Source organism: Rattus norvegicus, chromosome 3, assembly GCF_036323735.1.
Source record: "Rattus norvegicus strain BN/NHsdMcwi chromosome 3, GRCr8, whole genome shotgun sequence".
Taxonomy (NCBI): Eukaryota; Metazoa; Chordata; class Mammalia; order Rodentia; family Muridae; genus Rattus; species Rattus norvegicus.
In genome coordinates, this window is record NC_086021.1 from 34,825,385 (window position 1) to 34,844,922 (window position 19,538).

Sequence of the window (19,538 nt, forward strand, 5' to 3'; positions counted from 1 at the left end):
CCTCCAGGCCTGAACGACCATAAGAGTTTCCCAATGACATTTTTTTTTGTTTTGTTCAATAGTTTCTAACATATTTTAGCTTAAAAATTCCCACAGCCCAACTTACAATAGAGTTAAGTCTCAATTCTCCCATCCCCCCCCCCTTTTTTTTTTGGTTCTTTTTTTCGGAGCTGGGGACCGAACCCAGGGCCTTGCGCTTCCTAGGTAAGCGCTCTACCACTGAGCTAAATCCCCATCCCCTCCCATCCCCTTTTTTATTCTGTGCATTCATGGCTGGCTGGAAATCCTTATGTAGACCAGGTTGGTCTTGAACTCACCAAGATCTGCCTGCCTCTGCCTCTTGAGTGTTGGGATTCAAAGGGCGCGCTTTCAAGCCTGGCTTACTGTTTGGTTTTTGGTTGGTTGGTTTTTGTTGTTTGTTTTGCAGACAGAGTCTCCCTGGATGCCCTGGAACTCACTCTCTAGACCAGGCTGGCCTCAAACTCACAGTAATCCACTTGCCTTTGACTTCCAAGTGCTGGGATTAAAGGCACATGCCATCACTGCCAGACTTTGTTTTTTAAAGATTTATTTATTTATTTATGAATATGAGTACACCGTATCTGTTTTCAGACACACCAGAAGAGGGCATCGGATCCCATCACAGATAGTTGTGAGTCATCATGTGGTTGCTGGGAATTGAACCCATGACCTCTGGAAGAGCAGTCTGTGCTCTTAACCACAGAGCCATCTTTTCAGTCCTGTTTGTCTTTTTTTTAAGACAGGGTCTCATGTAGTCTAGGCTGACCTCAAACTTACTATGCAGCCAAGGCTGGCCTTGAAGTGACCTGAGTCCAAAAAAGGCATTTAGTATTCCTGTAAGCCCACGACTGTTGGTGAAACCATGGTAAATTGAGAACCAGCTGTACATACTCAGGAGTCCAGTCCGCAGCCAAGCAGAAGAAGGAACAGGCTAAACCTAGGAACTTTCTAGTGAGTGCAGTCTTTTTTTTTTTTTTTTCCGGAGCTGGGGACCGAACCCAGGGCCTTGTGCTTGCTAGGCAAGCGCTCTACCACTGAGCCAAATCCCCAACCCCGTGAGTGCAGTTTTACAACTGCAACTAGTTTTTAATACCTGATTGCTGAGCTCTCTGAGGTCTGTAAAGGCTCTGGAAATCACGAAACACGGTCTGTCACCAGCCAAGCAGGTTTTATATATATATAGTGTCCCAGGTTGAAAAGTGAGTCTCAGGTTTACCTCCAGCTCACCTTAAGCCCACTGAAGATGTCCTGGGGCCACAGGACTGAGATTTTCTCAGTTGCCAAAAAGATGCTTTAAGGGTTTCTTCTCTGTCCCAAGAGATGCCTGAGATTCTCTGGGGCAATCTGGAAGACATAGCCAGGAGATGTTACCAGGCCCGGAAAAGCCTCTGGTTCCCTCCACTTTGTTAGCTTTTGGGTCCGAAAGAACTCTTCTGAAAAGACAGACAGACACGTGAGATAGTACAGCAAGTGAAGGGGCTACAGCAAAACCTGTCCCACTTGAGTTCTATCCCTGTGGCTCACATGGTGGAAAGACAGGACAGATTTTGAACATTATCCTCCCCACCCCCTTCTCTGGTGGCATGTGTCCTTTCCCCAATACATACATACATACATACATACATACATACATACATACATACACACACATACATACATACATAAATGTAATAAAAACTGTGGTAAAAAGAAAAACAAACGTCAGTTATATCTTATTTCCTCCAACAGTCCAAGCCCAGGCTAAATATTATCAATAGCACTAAATCCAAACTACAATTTGAATTCAACCCCTAGTTTCCTACTAGTGGCAACTTTGAACTGATCGTGCAAACCCGAAGGCTCCTGACTAAGACAGCAAGGCTCAAAGCCAGGCCTTAGGAGTTCTGTCCTTCCTGACCTCCAGGCTTTTCTAGTCAGCCCCAGGTTTAACACCCCTTGAAAGCACTGACGGGGAGAAGCAGGCATAACTTGTTTTGTTACTCAATAAGATATGTGGTTGCAGCATCCTGGTTTCGCAAATGACGTTTTCTGGAAACTCAGAAGTCATGTGTTACACCTTGCAGGGATCCAGTGTTTGAAGAACATTCCACACTGACTCCTTGTAACAAAGTAAAAAACTTTGTTAGGGGTCTTCCAGGTTCTTTCCTCTGGGTTACAAGATAACCACATCCATAAGGTTCACACACACACACACACACACACACACACGAAGACAGACATTCTCATGAACTGCTGAGCAGATCTGATTGATATGGCCTGAGGGAGGTTGTGCCATAATTCCCAAGGTTAAAAATGAAAGAATCCTAAAGATTTAATTTTAAGGTCTGGTAAAACATTCACCCCAACAACACTATAAAATTATCTTTGGAATAATATTTTACCACCACTAGGAGGAACCGAGTAGCTGAACATTCTGCTTTTTAGCATTAGTCACATTTACAGACAGACCTTCTAAAAGGTGGTGCTGGACTTTATTACTTGTTGGTCCTTATCATTTTACCTATGTGTGTATGCGTGTAGTGCCTGTGGAGGCCAGAGAAAGATCCTGGGTCTCCTGGAGCTGGGATGACAGGTAGTTGTGAGTTTCCTATGTGGGTGCTGGGAACTCCATTTGTGTCCTCTGGAAGACTAGCAAGTGACCTTAATTACTGAGTCATCTTTCCAGTCCCATGCTACCGTCATCATCTTTGTCATCGTCATCAAGATGGTGTCTCCCTAGGAAGCCCTGGCTGTGCTGGAACTCACTTACGTTGACCAGGCTGGTTTCTAACCTATAGACATTCACCTGCCTCTGCCTTTCGAGGGCTGAGATTAAAGGCATGTGCTATCATGTCTGGCTTTTACTATTATTATATTTATGTATATGTTTGCCTGCATGTAGGTATCGATGCCAGGTGCCTGCAGAGGCCAGAAGAGGCCAGCAGATCCCCTGGAAGTGTTGTTACAGGTAGTGAGCCACCACGTGAGCTCCAGAAACAAACCTCAGTCCTCTGTAACACTAGAAAGTCCCCTTGCGTGCTGAGCTATCGCTCCAGCCCCATTACCATGTTAGGAGCTGGGCTTCCCGAAGTCAAAGTGGGATGACAATATTGTGCAGTGGCTTCTTCAGCGTGCATGAAGCCTCGCTCCAATCCGCAGTACCACGTGGAAAAGGGAGAACTTATTTCAGAATTCTGTTTACTTAACATTTTTTAAAAGAAAAAAAAAATCACTTAAGCAGGGGCCAAGAGATTGCTCAGTAATTAAGAGCACCGACTACTCTTCCAGAGGACCCAAGTCTCAATTCTTAGTACCCTCAGGGTGGCTAGCAACCACTTATAACTCCAGTTTCAGAGGATCTAATGGCCCCTTCTGGCCTCTACAGACTCCTGTATGCACGAAGCATGCATACACATACACTCAGGCATACACTCATGTACATAAATAAACATGTCTCCAGCATCTGACTTTTACCGCAGACTCCCTGTCATGGGGTCATAGCTATGTCCACATGTCAGCTTGCTACCTTTTTTTTTTAAATGTATTTATTTATTATGAATACATCATACAGCTTTCTGCCTGCATGAATGCCTGCACACCAGAAATAGGCATTGGATCCCATTACAGATGACTGTGAGCTACCATGTGGTTGCTGAGAATTGAACTCAGGACCTCTGGAGGAGCAGATAGTGCTTTGAACCTCTGAGCCATCTCTCCAGCCCTTGCTACCTTTTTTAAAATATAAAATTATATGGGGCTGGGGATTTAGCTCAGTGGTAGAGCGCTTGCCTAGGAAGCGCAAGGCCCTGGGTTCGGTCCTCAGCTCCGAAAAAAAAGAACCAAAAAAAAAAATTATAAAAAATTGGACAGGCGAGGCTGGAGAGGCAGCTCTGCATGTGCACTGCTCTTGCAGAGGACTTGAATCTGGTTCCCAGCACCCTTGTCATAGGGCTCACTACCACCTTCCAGCTCCAGGGGTTCTGACCCTCTTATGGCCTCTGGAAAACTCGCACTCACATGCACTCCCCAACCCCACACATACACACAATAAAATAGAATAATAAATCTTTTTTTTTTTTAATAAAAAGCTGTTCATACTACTGGCCAAGTAGCCCAGTTTTCTGTAAGCAGTTTCAGCCCTGGTTTTACAGGTGCCTGCTAAAACTACCCGAATGGCTGTATGATCTTCGAAAAGCCACTCAGTGTCCCCTGACACTGATTTCACACCTATTAAACAAAGTGGACAAATCTGGATTATCTACAGACCTTCTAGTCCAACAAAGCATGAGCTGGCCTCGTTCTTTGCCACAAGGCAAGACAGGCTTTTGTCCTAGGCTTTGTGATTAGGCAGAGTCTGCCTGTACTGGTGGGTCACCTATAAACAGACTGCCATTGAATTAATCTAACTAAACCTGATCTGAAGAAAGAAAATAGACACCTCATAGGACTCTCATGCTTTTAATGACATAGCACACACTCAGGAAATAATTTCTCACCTCTCTCTGTGTAGGGCTGCAAAAAATTAATTCTAGAGTTTCCTGCTCTAGATTTCATAATCTGTAAGGGTCAGATGAAAATCCTGATCAAACATGGAAGATTGCATATTCAAAAGAGATGGCCCAAGACCCAAGGGAAGGGAAGAAAAGCCAGCCGCCAGACAGTCCTCACTGCCTTCCCCTCCCACGAAACTGAAATGCATTTTTAGATAAACTCCAACCTTTGTGTCTCTATCTGCAACTTCTACTTTCGACTTTGAAGAGGGTGTGACTGAATTTTGACTGTTTTTTTATCTGGCAGATATCTTTTTTTTTTTTTTTAATTTCATGTATGTGAGTACACTCTGTTGCTGTCTTCAGACACACCAGAAGAGGGCATCGGATCCCATTGCAGATGGTTGTGAGCCACCGTGTGGTTGCTGGGAATTGAACTCAGGACCTCTGGGAGAGCAGTCAGTGCTCTTAACCGCTGAGCCATCTCTCCAGCCCTTGACTGTTTTTTTAATCATGGAATGGATTAGGGTGTTATCAGTGTATGAAGATTGTATAAAAACAGAGACAAACCTAAGGCCTTCTCTGGACCCAAATCCATATCACTTTCAGGTTTGCATTTTCCCAAGTGATTTTTTTTTTGTGTGATTTTTTTTTTTTAAATTAGACAGGGCAGTACCAACAAAGCGATTTGTTTTGTTTGCTTGGTTGGTTTTTTTCAACTCAGGGTTTCTCTGAGTAGTCCAGGCTGTCCTTGAATTCAGGGATTTGCCTGCCTCTGCTTTCTGAGCACTTGGATTAAATATGTGTACCACCACCTCACAGTTCTAGGTGATTTTTTTTAAGATGACAGTTTGTAGCATTAAAGCATATCATGTTGGGCTACAGAGATGGCTCAGCAGCTATGAGCTCTTGTACTTCCAGAGGGTTGGAATTTGGGTTTCCAGCAAGCATAGTGGATGGCTGACAACCACCGGTAACTCCAGTTCCAGGAGATCTGATGCCTCCTTCTGGTCTCTTTGGGAACATCCCATGGCATGCATATATATGTACATATATATACACATATATACATATATACACATATATGTATATACACACACATATATACATATATGCACATATATATGTATATATGTGTATATGTATATATGTATACATATACATGTATATATGTATACATATATATACACACACACATACACACAAAACCAACATACATAAAAACTTAATTACCTACCTATATGTAATATAGATATAGATCTATTATCTATATATAATAGACATCTATAATGTCTATTATAGAGACATTGCTGAGTGGTTAAGAGCACTTACGGGGTTGGGAATTTAGCTCAGTGGTAGAGCGCTTACCTAGGTTCGGTCCCCAGCTCCGAAAAAAAGAACCAAAAAAAAAAAAAGAGCACTTACTACTCTTTTAGAGTAACTGAGTTCAGTATACAGCACCCATGATGTCAGGTAACACATAATTGCCTGTAACTCCAGCTCCGGAGGGTGACACCATCTTCTGGTCCCCTCAGATACCTACACATGGCACACACATACATAATTTAAAAAAAACCAAGCAACCAGACCTTTAGAATATATCCTGTTAACTGTTCCAGTTAAAAAGCTATAGAAATCTGATTCTGTCGTAGATGTTCACACACCTATACAGTGGTGGTTGCCCGGTAGTGGAGTCCCCAGTGTTTTCATTTTGTCCTATTTTGCTTAAATAATTATGCGCACATACACAGAAGCATATGTTACTTGTGCGTCCAGTTAAAAACAAGAACCAAAAGACTAAACAGACTTGGTTATCAGCAGTTTTAATATGCTTGTTTCCCGTAACCCCTTGTTAAACAGTGGAACCAGGGATCTATAACGAAGTCATTCCATTAAGTGCCAAGGATCAAAAGCAAAGTTTCCAAAGAAACCAAAATAGAAAACATTAAGGCTCGGACTGCACCGTCGGCACGAAATCACACAAGACAAAATGACGTATCAGTTAAAAATTTGCATGTGATTCCCAGCTCAGCCTGGACAAAATGACCATCTCTTATTAGGTAGACTAGAAAAAAAGCATGACACCTACCTCTTATCTGATTAGACTGCCCCAAAGATTAAATGCCACTTAAAAAAAAAAAAGCCTAGTGGATTGCTTCACTTGTACTCAATAAATCCTATTACTGCAACTATTTTAAGTCTGCGATTTGTGTAAAAGGCCTAGGATAATAAGTCGAGGAATCTAAGACAGGCCAGCAATTCCTAAGCTATTACCACCGACGACATTCCAGTCAACCGCCAGGGTCAGTGGCGGACATTGAGGGTTCCAGGCTTCTGTCCAGGTCCTTCAATCCCCCAAGCCAGGCGAGGCGGAAAGGAGGTCCGTGTTGGACTTGCTCCGCCATGGGGGCTTTGCCGGAAGTCCGCCCTGGGAAGCCAACTGAACAGTCAGGAGGTGGTCCGCTCAGGTCCTTCGGAGACCAGAGTTGCATTTTCCCGGAAAATGATCTCAAGGACCTGGGAGGCGGCAGCCCCGCCCCCTTCCAGAGCACGTCCGGGACGCCGCACTTTGACCCGGAAGTGAGTGGGAGAGGAAGCAGCTGGTGATGCTGGAATAAATATGGCCGTCCGGGTACCCCTCGGCTGCACGGGCTCCTTCTGCCCGCGGCTGCTACCACTGCTGGCATTGTTGGAGCTGCTCGTCGACCCCAGCTTGGGCCGCGTCCATCACCTGGCGCTCAAAGTAAGGCCTGGCAGGCTGGGGGCAGGATCAGGGAGTGGCGACGGGGGCGCGGCCGCTGTCCGGGGCTGAGCCAACTTTAGCCCTGCGGGGTCTCTAAGTTCGGCCCTTGAGCTAAGGGGTCTGCGCTGCCCTGTGGGGATGGACTACGCCTTGCGGCCGCCTGGGATAGTCTGATCCCTGCGGGTTTGAGGTCGTAGGGAAGAGGTCCAGCCGCGGCCTAAATCTCCAAAGACCCGGAGGCCGCTCCTGCGATTCCCAGCTGGCCTCCCTGGATTCCACGTTGGTGACAACCTTCCCCACTCACCCTTTCATAAATGTAATTACGATTTCTCTTGTCCGCCTTCTCCGCCCTTCTGTGCTCCTTGATCTGGCGCGTTGAAGTTGTGCGGAATCCTAGCCTGTTTTTCCTGCTTGGTTTGGGATGCTCAATTGACTGACCAAAGCCAGGATCCCCAAGAGTAATTCAAATCTTGCTTGAAATACATGCCTTGATTTCAAGAAGAAAAAACAAGCCTGAGAATTTACTCATCGTTCAAAGTGTTTCTAAGTAATGGGCCTTTTTCTTTCTCCCTCTGTGGTCATTGCCTAAGGAAGACGTTTATGACAGGCCTGAGATGAACACCAAGAACCGCTATAGTAACTAACCCACAATATAAAGTTCTCTAAGACTTACACAGGATTGTCAGCCTGTTAATATACCTGGAGAACAGAAGATGACATCATTATGACTCAAAGCCTTGTACATATTCGTAATAGTCAATGTTCCAAGAAGTTGTGGATCTGGGCACAGCTGTCTTTTAAAAATACTTTCCATTAGGTGTGAAGAATAAAGTCTTGTAAATGTAGAGTTTAAAGGGTACAGACAGACTGTACTTGGGCATACTCGGGCTATCCGCTTTTGTTTGTAAATTAAGTTGATCTTGAGTGGAGTGGCTCTTACCCGCAAGACAGGTCAGTCTTGGCTCCTTATAAAATCCACTGAAAGCTGCAGGAGCTCTCCCCAGAGAAATGCTTCCTGAAGGCCACCCAGCTTTCTTGGCCTTCCTGTAGCTTCACAATCTTGGTACAGTTTATCAGTGTATCCAAGTTTGCAGGTTTATCACTCTGTGGCTGAGAACCCCTGATTTCTAAACTCTCCCATTTTGAGGTTTGCAGATTGTTTTTTATTGAGTATATAATTTAGCTGAGTTCATAAAGCTTAGGAATTAGAAACAAAATTTGCAACAGGACACACTGGGACCATCTCTCCTGGCTCCCTGTCCAACATTTCTAGTATTAAAGTGCCATGTGCCAGGTATCAATAGGCAAACGCTGGCAGTATTTATATTGGCCAGCCTGAGTAATGAGTATATTCCAACCTTCCAGACCAACCTTTTTATGTAGTAGTAGTAAACTTAGAGTAGTTCTGTGGTTGACCTCTCTCTTGCGTCAACCTAAGTTTAGTTCTGTGATTGATGTCTCTCCTGTGCCAAATGGCTTGATGGTTTTCTCTCTTGTAACATGTTCCCTGAGATTATCCTATAATTGGAACTAGAATCTTTTTTTCTTAGGCAGCCTTTATTTATTATCTTCCCGATCAGGTTAAAACCCAGGCTTGCAAGAACACGAAATGATCATCAAACGTCAGGAATGTGCATTGATTCTTTTTCAAAAGATCTCTCTCTCTCTCTCTCTCTCTCTCTCTCTCTCTCTCTCTCTCTGTGTGTGTGTGTGTGTGGGGGGTCTCTTGGAGATGGAATAACAGCAGTTGTAAGCTCTCCCATGAGTGTGCCAGGAATTGATCTTGGGTCTTCTCAAGAGCCATACGTTCTCTTAACTGCTGAGCCATTTCTATAACATTGATCCTTGTGAACGTGCTTTAACATGGACACTTTCAAATGCACCAGAGTAGGTACAGTTGCATAATGAACTCCCATGTACCTGTCCTGTGCCTCAGTAGCCATTACCTACTAATCCTGCCTACTAACCCCACCCTGCTGAGGTTACTTCTCTGCAACTTTAGTTTTCTAAATTAAAAACAAAACAAAAACAACAAAAAAGAAACTTTTATTTTCAATTCCCTTTCTTTCTTTTTTTTTTTTCTTTTTTTTTTTTTTTTTTTTTTTTTTTTGGTTCTTTTTTGGAGCTGGGGACTGAACCCAGGGCCTTGCGCTTCCTAGGCAAGCGCTCTACCACTGAACTAAATCCCCAACCCCTTCAATTCCCTTTCTTTATTTTCCATCTTTCGTTTGTTTTCCCTGTCTCACATCCCTTATACTCTGACCTTTCTATATATTCTTTATTTTTTAAAAGCAACCTTTTGAGGTGTAATTTCTGTACATAAAAGTCATACATTTTCATTGTTAGACCCTCCTCGTGAATATTTACTATGATTGTCACTATTACCCAGTTATAGGACATTGCAATTGCCTCCCAAAGATCTCATATGCTGACTTATAAATCTCCTTTTCATCCCTGTGCCCAAGCATCAGAGCCAGTCTGCATGCCCCAGGCATGCATGTGCTGAAAGGCATACATGCAGGCAAAGTAGCCATGCACACAAACATTTAAAGATGGAAAGGTAGAGTTCTTTCCTTGCTGGTTTTTTTTTTTTTTTTTTTTTGAGACAGAGTTTCTGTCTTGAAAACCACACTTCTTCTGCTTTGTGTCTCACAGAGCTGCCCTTGCAGGTACCCGTGACAAAGGGGTTGTACAACAGGTAGACCTTGTCTCTGGCTTCTTATCCTTTTTACATTTATCCATGCTATGCCATGGTTCAGTAACTTTATCTTCTGTGTGGACGTGTGCTGTGTGTGCACGTGTTTGTATGTGTGTATGTGTCTATGTATGTGTGCACTGAGGTGTTCATGTAGAAGTCAGAGGACAGGCTTAGACACCCTTACCGCCTATCTTGTTTGAGGCAAGTAATTTATCTTTTTGCTTGCCGTTGTATCTGTCAGCTTAGCTCTCAAGTTTCTGGGAATTCTCCTGTCTCTGCCTCTCATAGACATGCACGCTGAAATTAGAAGAAGTGCCATCCCCTCTGGCTTTCTGTGGGTCCTGGGGCCTCCTGCTTGTATGGCAAACTCTTTCCCACTGAGCCCTGTCCTTAACCCAGTCAGTTGTTCTTGAATATCAGTGCACTCTGCGGGTGCCCTTCTGCCTGGTCCTGCTGGCCTCTGTTTTCCTGCCTCAGTCTTCCTAGTTCTAGGTACAGGTTCAGGCCCCATGCCCGTTTCTGTTGTTTTTTTTTTTTTTTTGTTTTGTTTTGTTTTGTTTTTTTTTTTTTTTTTTTTTTTGGTTCTTTTTTTCGGAGCTGGGGACCGAACCCAGGGCCTTGTGCTTCCCAGGCAAGCGCTCTACCACTGAGCTAAATCCCCAACCCCTGTTGTTTTTTTATTATGACTATGTCCTACCAACATCATTCATGTGCTAGTCTGTGAAACTTGGGTGACACCCAGGACTGGAGTGGAATTGCCGGACCGGACGGGAGGGTTGTACTTAATTCTAAAAAAGTGCCACAGTGTATTTTCCAAAGTGGCTATTTTATGTACTACTAGCAATGTATGAGGGTTCCCTTCCCCCACAGAGTTGGCAGGATTTGTCATTGTCACTCTATATTTAGAGACAATCAAAGTTATCCTGTTGCCCATCTGAAAAGTACTCAGTACATCCCTTGAACATGTAAAACACTGAAAACAACTCAGAAGCCATTAGAAGTGCCTAGTCCTGCTGGCCTCTGTTTTCCTGCCTCAGTCTTCCCAGGGCTAGGATTACAGGTGTGTGCCCCATGCACACAAATCCTTAGCATCAAATCAAGTCAGATCCACATTCTCTCTGGTTTTAGAAAGTGTCAGACGTTGCCTCCATTCTACCTGTGATTGTGTATGTGCAGTGAGCAAGACTTTGAATATTAATCTTCTGAGAGTAGGGTCTCCTGTGCCCGGCAGATGGTAAGCAATGGTAGTGTTCTTTTCTAGTGGAGCGATGACTGCAGTGCTGAAAGGTGCTTCCTGCTTGGTTTTGGATCTGATCACTGTTTTGATCAGAGCTGGCAGACTCATGCTGTGAGCAGTCAGGTAGGTCTGCTGTGGAAGGTGGCTGCATTCAGGCAATAGAGTGCACTCTTTCAGCCTTGCTAATGTGCCCCACAGAGTCTGGGTTTCCTTCTCTCTTCCCTTTCCCTACCCTCTGTGAGTCAGGATCTCCTTAGACAGCCTGGTTTGGACTTTCATTCACTGTTCTCCTGCCTTAGTCTCCTGAGTGCTGGAATTATGGCCTTCATGCCTGGACAGCAGGGATTATGGGATTATGGCCATCATCCCTGGATAGGGCCTTTTTTTTTTTTAAAGAGACACTCGAGGGCTAGAGAGATGGTTCAGCAGTTAAGAGTACTGGCTACTCTTCCAAAGGACCTGGGTTTGAGTTTTAGCATCTACATGGCAACCCACAATTCTGTAATTCTAGTTCCAGAGGATCCAATGCCCTTTTCTAGCCTTTGCGGACACCAGGTATGCATGGGATGCATAGGCATACATGCAGGCAAAAAAATAGCCATATACATAAAAATCATATAAAAGAGAGAGAGACTAGAAATTAGAATTCTTTTGTTGTTGTTGTTGTTGGGTTTTTTTTGTTTTGTTTTTTCTTTTGTTTTTTGTTTTAAACAGAGTTTCTCTGTAGCCCTGGTGGCTGCCCTGGAATTCTCTCTGAAGACCAGGCTGGCCTCATACTCAGATATGCCTGCCTCTGCCTCTGCCTCTGAGTGCAAGTGCTGGGGTCTAACGCCCAGCAAATTAGAATTCTTAATGTGAAATTAGCTTGTAACAAAATCAGTGATAAAATAGGGCCTGGAGATGTAGCTTCATAATGGAACACTAGCATGCATAAAGCCCTGAGTTCAGTCCCCAGCATTGTAAAAATCAAGCCAAATCAAACCAGGATCTGGATGTGTAACTCAGTAGTGCCACATGTGCTTGGCATATCCAAAGCCCTGGTTCCTCACATAAGATTGTCTTTGCACTCTTTTTTTAAAGTGGTTTTTCTGAGGCAGGATTTCTCTGTGTAATATCCCTCAATGTTTTATAACTCACTGTAAAGACCAGGCTGGTCTCAAACTCACAGAAATTTGCCTTCCTCTGCCTCCTTCAAGGTGCCGGGATTAAAGGTATGCACAGTAAAACCTGGCTTGTCTTTGAACTCTTGATCTCATGCCTCTACCTCCCAATTATAAGATTCCAAGCACAGGTTGCCCCATCTGTCTTCTTTACCTCTCACGGAAACAGTTGGGTGTGTTGGCGTAAGGTGGCAGAATCTGTCTGTTCAAATGCTCTCATTGCCTGCCTTCTGTGTTAGAGTTGGGCTGTCCTCCTCAAACACACACACACCCCACCCCATCCCCCTTCCTCCCACTTTGGCTTTCTTTGTGACTGGACAACTGGCTTGCTCATTTCTCAAGCTAGAGATCTGTCATTTCATCAAGTCACGAAGTTCTGAAGAGTACATTAAATAGCTCCCACTGCCCTGTCTTCTAATGTGTTATTACCACTATTACTGCTTCCTGTGGTCTACTTTAATTGCTCCTGGACCAGTTAGTCTTTAAACTGGTGTCCAGAATTTTTCTAGCTCAGAGAGTTTTAAATTTTATTTAGCTCACTGGAGTGATTTACAGTATGTATGTATGTATGTATGTATGTATGTATGTATGTATGTATGTATATACAGGTGCCTGTATACCTGCATGCCAGAAAAGGGCATCAGATCCCAGGGTAGATGGTTATGTGTTTGTTGGGAATTGAACTCAGGACCTTTGAAAGAGCAGACAGTGCTCTTAACTGCTGAGCCATCTCTCCAGCCCTAGAGTGACTTTCTTAAAAACTGGATCTTACCGTCTGTGATAATTTGAATTAGAAACTTCCTCCACGGTCTTGGGCATTTGATTTCTTGGTTCTCAGTTAGTGGTACTGTTTGAGGAGGCTCGGGTGATGTGGCTTTGCTAGAAGAGGTGTGAGACCAGCTTTGAGAGCTAAAAGGCTCCCACCATTTCTAGCTCACTGTCATCTGTTTCATGCTGGAGGTTTAAGATATGAGCCCTTAGCCCCCTGTTCCAGTCCCCTGCCATGCCCCCACTCTGCCATCCCAGACTCTTATCCCCCTGGAACCATGAGCTTCCTTTGTAAATTGCCTTGGCTATGATAATATCATAGCAACAGAAGACTAGCTAATACAGAATTTCATGGTGGGTAAAGTTCACCAGTTCTCCCTGAGAGGGATGCACATGCTCATTGGCGAGCCAGCTCTCTCTCCCCAGAGTTGCCGTCCTTGCCCTTCTTGCAGAGGTATGCAGCTGGATGAAGTTTCCCTCAGACCCATTACTTGGAGCTTCAATGACATTCTTCGCTCTTCGGGGCTTCCTTTGTACATTCTGCCCTCTCACGGAGATCACCAGTAGCTCTGATGTAGCCAACAGAATACATACAAGGAGGGAGGGCCTGCACCTTCCTCAGAATCCCAGCCTGAAGCCATGTGACAGGAGGGGATGGTCAACACAGGGAGCTGGGAGTGTGACCTGTGCAGGTGTGGGTCATAGAGTAACGGGGTTAGGAGATACTGCTCCTAAGCAGTCAGCACTTCGAGGTGCCCACCTTAGACTTTACACAGAAATGTATGGTATGTAGACTAATGCTTAGGGAAGAAATCTCCATGAGTGTTCTATAACCTGATTCAAGGATTGCCTGACAGTAACCAGTTTGTGTGTGTGTACCTGAGTGCAGGCCTGAAGGCAGGACTAGGGTATTGTCTTCTTCATCGCTATCACCCATTCCTTTGAGACAGGCCCTCTGAACCTGGACTTTGTGTCTTCAGGGTTGGAAATCAGCAGACCTAGCTGTCTTCTAGTCGCCTCGGAGCTGAGGTCACAGGTGTTTTGAGGATCGTTATGTGGATCCGAACCCCAGTCCTCGTGGTTGCCGAATAGCACTCTTCACTACTCGGGCATCTCTTTTCAGCCCCAAGAATTAAAAACAAAAAATTTTATTTAAAGTACTACCTGGAGGGCTGGGTCAGAGGTGCAGATGGTAATGTGTTTGACTTACAAGCTCGAGGACCTGAATTTCAGCCCCTAGGACCCATGCAAAAAATGTCAAGCATGCCAGCATTCATTGTAATCCCAATGGGGAAGCAGAGATAGGAGGACCCCAGGACTCTCACCAGTCAGTCTAGCCTACTCTGTAAGTTCCAAGCAGTGAGGGTCCTTATTTCAAAGAAGGAGGAGGTGTTCATGAGTTTGTAGCCTGAGGTCCTCTGCTTGCTGCATGCAGACACACACATACAAGCATGTATGTTAAATAACTACTAGCAAGAATGATTGACAGGCTTTCTTCAATATTTAAAAACAAGAACTTATATATGACAGCTTGTATGACACAATTTAAAAAAAATTAAAGACTGGAAGAGAGCTCTGCAGCATAAGGTCAAAGGTGAGCTCTCAGGGTGGTAAGATGGTTCAGCAGGCACCACCACCCTTGCTATGCAACGAGCTGGCCTGAGTGCAATCCCTGGAGCTCTTGTAAAGGTGGGATGAGTGGCATGGATTGTCTTCTGACCACATCATGCCCACACGCTCCTCCTACTAATGCTAGACAGTCGCAGTGGTGCTGGAAAGAAAGTAAGCTGCCGCAGTGTATCACGGACTTCAGTCTGGAGGGATGGGACAAGGGATGGATGGTTGGTTCCCAACTCCAACTCCAGGGCATTCTTTTCTGCCTCCAAGGGCATCTTTATGGGCATACATGTATGCAAATAGACAGACAGACACAGTAAATGATAAAAATAAACCTTAAGAAGTCTTTCTTAAAAAATCTAATAGGAATAAACACAAAATATATAAACAAAGATACCTAATAAAAAAGAAGCAGCTAGCTAACAGACAAGGCGCACAAACAGACATTCAGAAAATGTAAACTGAGTCACCAGCAGCTTGATTTTTTTTTTAATAAAGATTTTTTTCATTTATTATATATAAGTACACTGTAGCTGTCTTCAGACACACCAGAAGAGGGTATCAGATCTCTTTACAGATGGTTGTGAGCCACCATGTGGTTGCTGGGAATTGAACTCAGGACCTCTGGAAGAGCAGTCAGGGCTCTTAACCACTGAGCCATCTCTCCAGCCCTTTTTTTTTTTTTTTTTTTTTTTTTTTTTTTTTCCTGTGACTGGGACCCTTGAAGTATAGCATCCTGGTTGTTGTGGATAGAAGGAACAGGACTCTCCTGGACTTTGGAGGCAAGAGTTGCAGTTTCTAGTAAGCTCTGAAGTTTCACTGCTAGATTAATACAACCTAGAAGCCAGCACAGACGGTGCGTGTAAAAAAGAGGCAGGGGCCCACCCAGATAGTGTGGTTACAGTAGAGCCTCAGAAATGGCTGTATGAGAGAGAGAGAGAGAGAGAGAGAGAGAGAGAGAGAGAGAGAGAGAGAGTGTGTGTGTGTGTGTGTGTGTGTGTGTGTGTGTGTGTGTGTGTGTGTAGAGCTGTGATGATGTTTGGGCAGATGGACTAGAAGCAAGAGCAGGAAAATGTATCCACACAGAGTCTATGAAGGATACATTGTTGCTGAAAGTGGAAGTTGCAGATCTATGTAAAACATTATTGATTTAGCCAGATTTTAAAACTGTTACTATGTGCTATTCACGGTTGGACTTGTGGGTCTTTCCTTCTTTTCTTCCTTCCAAGCAGCCTTCTGCCCAGGCTAGCCTCTAACTTGCTACCCTCTGACATAGCCTGCCTGGCAGGTAGCTGAAATTATAGGCAGGTGTCACTGAGCCTGGCCAGGGACTGAGGTTGCTGTTTTTGAGACGGTTTAATTCGTCTCAGGCTGACCTCCATCTCGTTAAATAGCTGAGAATGGCCTTGAACTTCTGATCTTGTGTCTACCTCCCCAGACATGTGATTTTAGTTGTGTACTGTGGTTGGTTTCTGCAGTGCTGGGAGAAACCAGAGCCTTGTGCATGCAAACAACCGAGCTACACCCTCAACTCAAGAGAGATTTTTTTCTTTTTTCTTTTTTTAAAGATTTATATATATATAAATATACATTTCTTTTTCTTTTTTTAAAGATTTAATATATATATTTTTTCTTTTTTCTTTTTTAAAGATTATATATACATATATACATACATATATATACATATATATATATATATACTGGAGATATTTTTTGTTTGCTTTTCTCTTCTTCTGGATATATGGTCACATTCTTGTAGCCCAGGAGAGCTTGACATTTATCTAGTTGAAGCTGGCTTTGAACTCATGGCAGTCCTCCTACCTCAAGCTTTCAGAGCCACTATTTCTTGCTTACTGATATAAGTTAAAAACTAAAAGAGGAGACTGGAGAGATGGCTCGGTGGTTAAGAGCATTGACTGCTCTTCCAGAGGTCCTGAGTTCAATTCCCAGCAACCACATGGTGGCTCACAACCATCTATAATGGGATCTGATGTCCTCTTCTGGTGCGTCTGAAGACAGCGACAGTAAACCCACATATATGAAATAAATAAATAAGTAAATCTTTAAAAAACCAAAAGACTAAAAGAGGACCTAGCTGTTTCCTGAGGAAAGGAATGTAGGATGAGAGTGGAGTTCCAGAGAGACACAAAGGACTTACTCTGTCACTGACACTCTTTCCTTCAATGTGATTTGGAGAAGCTCGAGTATAGTTACCTGAAGCCGGGCCCTGTGGGGAAGCAGAACTTTCCTCCTTTGACTGATTGCCACAACAGATTGAGTGTCCTGTTGTCCACATGCTTCCTGGCACTGTATGACCTCAACCTGGCTTCGGCCAGCCCAGTGGTAAACGCCGCTATCTTATTTAAACTGACTCTTGGTGAGGTTCCGGATGTCAGATGTTTATCAGCTTTCTGTTGTCTTTTAAGGTGTTTTATTTTATTTCGGTAAACCTGAATTTTTAGGTCAACTTACTTTAGTAAGAATTCACTTCTGTCTGTCTCTCTGTAATACAGTCTACATAAAATATATTAAAAATTTTTTTGGTGGAGGGGGACAAGGTCTTACTTTATAGCTCTGGTTAGCCTAGAATTCTCTATGGAGACCAGGCTGGCCTTGAACTTGAAGAGACCCACCTGCCTTTGCCTTCCTAGCACTGGGATTAAAGAATAAAATGTTCTGTATAGCCCAGGATGGCCCTTCAGCTTGTAATCCTTTTGCCTCAGCCTTCCTAGTGCTGGGATTACGGGTGTGTATTGACATATATGGCTTTATGTATTTATCATTTAAAAGTTTTTTATTTATCTAACGTGGGGGTGAGGCACATATGCATTGTGAACGCAGGTGGGAGCTGGTTCTCTCTTTCACTGTGTGGGTCCTGGAAGTTGATCTCAGGGTATCTAGCTTAGCAGGCAACAAGTGCTCTACCCACTGAGCCATCTTGAAGGTCCTTATTTATGTATTTATTTATTCGTGACAAGGTGAATCAGAGATTCCGTGGCCCTTGCCTCTGCCTCTCCAATGCTGGGATTGAAGGCTGCCCCCAGAACACCTGGGTGTTGATAAAACAGATCCCAGTTTCATGAAACAGATGATTGAAAGTGAGAGCAAGCATTTCAGAACAACGCTACACACTCCAGGACCAGGGGCTGCCCTTTCTCTCTGATGACTGTGTCCAGACTTGGGGTGGTGGCTCACGTTGCTGATCCCAGCAGTGGATCTGCAAGGCTGAAGAGAGGTTGAAAGTCAGTGTGGGCCTCAGTGAGAGCCTATTTCAAAGAAAACAAAAACAAACAAGGTGGAACATCATCAAACTAGGGCTGGCCCACTGCTTAGATTGTTGGCAGAGCCCCGCGAGGAGAGCCAGGTGAGAGGAGAGCCAGGTGAGAGGAGAGCCAGGCGAGAGCACACGCTTAATGTTGACCTTGTGTGGGTATCTCGGTGTGCTTGTGTATTCCGCTCATTAACGTACTTTTGAAGTGCTTAGGACCCAACCTAGTGGCTCATTCACACACTCCCAGCAACGCTGTCCTCTGAGCTGCATCCGTGTCCAATACAGTATTTCGTGTCCCTGAGACCTGATGAAGTGGTGTGCGCCAGGATTTGTTCCCCTCATTGGCTGAGGCGTGTGTAAGCAGGGACAAGCCCTGGCACTTTCAACTCCTGTGTAACGCAGACCAGTTCAAAGCAAGATAGAAGCCATGCTGTTTATTTGCTTGTGAAAGGAGTGCAGTGAGTAAGAGCCCAGGTGTGGCGCTCCCGCCTGGGCTGGGTCGGCTTCTCCTGCCATCCAAGCCAGCTCTTACCTGTCTGGGCCTGTTCCTTCTTCTGTAGCCTAAGCAGAATAGCACCTGCCTTGTAGAGTTGTAGGGCGGCAAGGCACGGTTGCAGAGAGCTCCTCAGAGCTCTGCTGGGTCCAATGCCAAGGAGGTGGCAAGTGTGTGCTCTCCGTTGCTGGCGTCTGCCAGGGTCAGCCTTGGGATGCTCTGGCAGACCCTCTCTGTCCCCGCCTCCCCTCCCTGTACTGCACAGTGTGCAGGGAGCTTTGCTGCCATTTCCAGGAGAGTAGCAGGGAGGAAAGGCAGGGGTGCTGTGCCCCCTCCCAACCTCTCATCCTCTTGAGCTCCTGCCAAGTGCAGGGAGGGGGTGTGCTGCAGTGTGTGCTGCCCTGTCAGGTGTCCGGTGCTCCTCATGGAGCCTCTGAGGCTTTGTTTGTTTAGAGATGGGCTCTCAGCTGTTCTGCCACTATTTAGATCAGGCTGGCCTTGAACTCAAAGAAATCTACCTGCCTCTGCCTTCCACAAGTGGGGTGCACCACTACGTCTGCTGTAAACCTCCTACATGTTGGACAGAGTAGAAGCAGCATACCCTTAAGATTTAAATTTGGGGCCAGTGAGATGGCTCAGCAGTGAAAGCCAGATGACCTGAGTTCAACCCCTGGGCTCTACATGCTGGAAAGAGAGACTGGACTCCTACAAGCTGTCTTCTGACTTTCTCTTTGTACTGTGATCTGTGCATGTATACACACAGGTAAATAAACAAAATATAAGAACAAAGTAAAATTTCCATACATGCTGAACGTAATGTACAACTCGATTTATTTCCACAATGTAAACACAGTGTAGCCAGCAGGAAACCATTATTAGTGCTTTCAGAATTTTCTGAAGCTTTGCTTTCCCTCAAGTGCCTGGAAAGTACCCTTCTCTTAGAAGCAGTCACCCTTCTGACTGTCCCCTCCAAATCCTGGTGTGTGTGTGTGTGTGTGTGTGTGTGTGTGTGTGTGTGTGTATGTGTGTGTGTATGTATGTGTGTGTGTGTGTGTTGATAC

General features: G+C 44.6%; 2 protein-coding genes across 2 annotated transcripts in view; one reads left to right on the forward strand and one right to left on the reverse strand.

The window, feature by feature from the left end:
• Positions 1–1,386, reverse strand: part of Fnbp1 (formin binding protein 1) — a 119,957-nt gene extending 118,571 nt beyond the window's left edge. Inside the window, exon 1 of the mRNA XM_063283067.1 lies at positions 1,249–1,386. The gene's annotated coding sequence lies outside the window, so the exon portion shown is untranslated. The remainder of the gene's footprint in view (positions 1–1,248) is intronic.
• Positions 1,387–7,077: 5,691 nt separating this feature from the next.
• Gpr107 (G protein-coupled receptor 107) overlaps positions 7,078–19,538 on the forward strand; it is a 61,231-nt gene continuing 48,770 nt past the window's right edge. The window contains exon 1 of the mRNA NM_001107828.1: positions 7,078–7,233. Coding sequence (NP_001101298.1) covers positions 7,111–7,233 — 123 coding nt within the window. The 5' untranslated portion in view covers positions 7,078–7,110. The remainder of the gene's footprint in view (positions 7,234–19,538) is intronic.